At 45.1% G+C, this 2397-nt stretch overlaps 1 protein-coding gene across 1 annotated transcript; it reads left to right on the forward strand.

The window, feature by feature from the left end:
• Positions 1-112: 112 nt before the first annotated feature.
• Positions 113-1842, forward strand: LOC110019358 (CBL-interacting serine/threonine-protein kinase 12-like). Its single transcript, XM_020717001.1, has one exon. It carries the CDS (start codon positions 172-174, stop codon positions 1567-1569), a length of 1398 nt encoding a protein of 465 aa, XP_020572660.1. The 5' UTR covers positions 113-171; the 3' UTR covers positions 1570-1842.
• The last annotated feature ends 555 nt before the right edge of the window (positions 1843-2397 follow it).

Here is a 2397-nt window from a genome sequence, read left to right on the forward strand (position 1 = left end):
TTTCAAAAGTCCAATCGCATCTCCAGCCGTCCATTTGAACCGATTCACAAATCAAACGGTCTCCCTGACCCCATGGCATCGGCTCCTTTCTCCCCTGCTCCAACCCCATCGCACCTTATTTATAACTTAAAGCACCGAACTTTAGTCCTCTGAGAAGCCCGCAGTCACTTAATGGCCGACAGGACGCCGCCACCCGCACCTCCGTCGCTGCTGAAGTCGCCGGAGTACCGCAAACCACTCCTCCTCGGCCGCTACGAGGTCGGAAAACTTCTCGGTCAAGGTAACTTCGCTAAGGTATACGTCGCCCGCAACGTCCGCTCCGGCGAGAGCGTCGCCATTAAAGTTATCGACAAGGAGAAGATTCTCAAAGGCGGGCTCGTCGCTCACATCAAGCGCGAAATCGCGATCCTCAGCCGCGTTCGCCATCCCAACATCGTCCAGCTCTTCGAAATCATGGCCACCAAAGCCAAGATATACTTCGTCATGGAATATGTGCGCGGCGGCGAGCTGTTTAAAAAGGTCGCGAAAGGTCGCCTTCGAGAGGACGTTGCGAGGAAGTACTTTCAGCAGCTTGTTTCTGCGGTTGCTTTCTGCCATGCGCGAGGGATCTATCATCGGGACATCAAACCAGAGAATCTTCTTCTGGACGAAAATGGCGATCTTAAAGTTTCCGACTTTGGTCTCAGCGCGGTGTCAGATCAGAGCCAGAAAGATGGTCTTTTTCACACCTTTTGCGGCACGCCGGCTTATGTTGCGCCGGAAGTTTTGGCCCAGAAGGGCTACGATGCCGCAAAGGTGGATATTTGGTCATGTGGAGTAGTTCTCTTTGTTCTCATGGCTGGTTATCTTCCATTTCATGATCAGAACATTATGTTGCTGTATCGGAAAATTTATAAAGGGGAGTTCCGGTGTCCTAGATGGTTTTCAACGGAGCTCACTCGGCTCGTCCTGCGTCTGCTTGATGTAAACCCTAGCTCTCGGATTACCATTCCGGAGATCATGGAGAATCGCTGGTTTAAGAAAGGGTTTCGTCATGTGCGGTTCTATTTCGAAAATGATCGTTTTTACAGTCTGGATGACATCGATAAGCCGCCGGAGGAACCACCGGAGGAACCGCCGGAGGAGCCATTGGAACCCGAATTTGCTTCGAAGAGGAAAGGATTGGGTTTGAGGAGGCCGGCGAGTCTTAATGCGTTTGATATAATCTCATTCTCTCCGGGTTTTGATCTTTCGGGTTTGTTTGAGGAAACAGGGGAGGAGAAGAGATTTGTTTCCGGCGAGCCTGTGTCTGTGATTGTGTCGAAGTTAGAAGAAATTGCGATGCTTCTGAGCTTTACATTCAGGAAGAAGGATTATTTGGTGAATTTGGAGGGGAATAAGGAAGGGGGGAAAGGTGGGGCTTTGAAGGTTGCGGCTGAAATATTTGAGCTGACGCCATCGTTGGTGGTGGTGGAGGTGAAGAAGAAGGCAGGGGATAGAGGTGAGTATGAGGACTTCTGCAAGAACCAGCTGAAGCCTTATTTTCTGAATTCCACATCCCAGCAGTCGGGTGCTGATTCTGAGTTCTGAAACTGAATCAAGAGCTGATCAAAATGAAGCTCGGGAGAAGCCTCTGCAAATCTTTTTACAGTATAATCTCAAAGACTTGTTTTGAACTAAAAAGTTCTTTTTTTTATGTTCTATATATTGTTTGTGTTGATCTGCACTGTATGTAATTGACGTTAGGGATTAAATTTAATGTTTGTTAAATGTGTAAATAAGCACTCCGGTCGTTTCTCTGGAGATTAATGAAATTTGAAGCCTTGGAATGTGTCTTCCTGATCATGGAATGTGCTGGAAACTGAACTTAATGCTGACAGGTGAAGCATCTCCTGCCAAGCGCATCCTTTCCATTATGGTCTTTCAAGAGAACTTCACTAAATAATTGATGGTTTATTATTTCCTTTGTTTTTTTGTAGTTACTTTAAAGGGTATAGGGGATGGGACATGATTTAAGATTTATTGGTCTGAAGGACAAAGTGGATGGCATTAATGGTGGTTTATTTGGTTTACTTGCTTTAGGAGGTTGGATTCTGTAAGATAAAGATGACTGTGTTCGGCTCAATTGTCTTCTCTTACAAAAATCTCATGCAGCTCTTTTTATTATAATGGATGGGAGTTTTGGCTTCATTCTAGCTAATTAGGAGGTCATAATTTCAGAGTGTTTGAAAGGTTGTGTGAATATTTAATTGAATTTAGCTTTATTCTAGATTTTTAAAATACAAATTTTATTTATTTTCAACTCTTATATATATTAAAGGAAACGGTATTTGAGTCCGGTGGGCCCCAAATGCCGCTTTTCTTTTGCGTTCGGGCACCTATGATTGAGTGTCTGTCTCATGTGCCTAGTATTTCAGT

Source organism: Phalaenopsis equestris, unplaced genomic scaffold (assembly GCF_001263595.1).
Source record: "Phalaenopsis equestris unplaced genomic scaffold, ASM126359v1 Scaffold000054, whole genome shotgun sequence".
Taxonomy (NCBI): domain Eukaryota; kingdom Viridiplantae; phylum Streptophyta; class Magnoliopsida; order Asparagales; family Orchidaceae; genus Phalaenopsis; species Phalaenopsis equestris.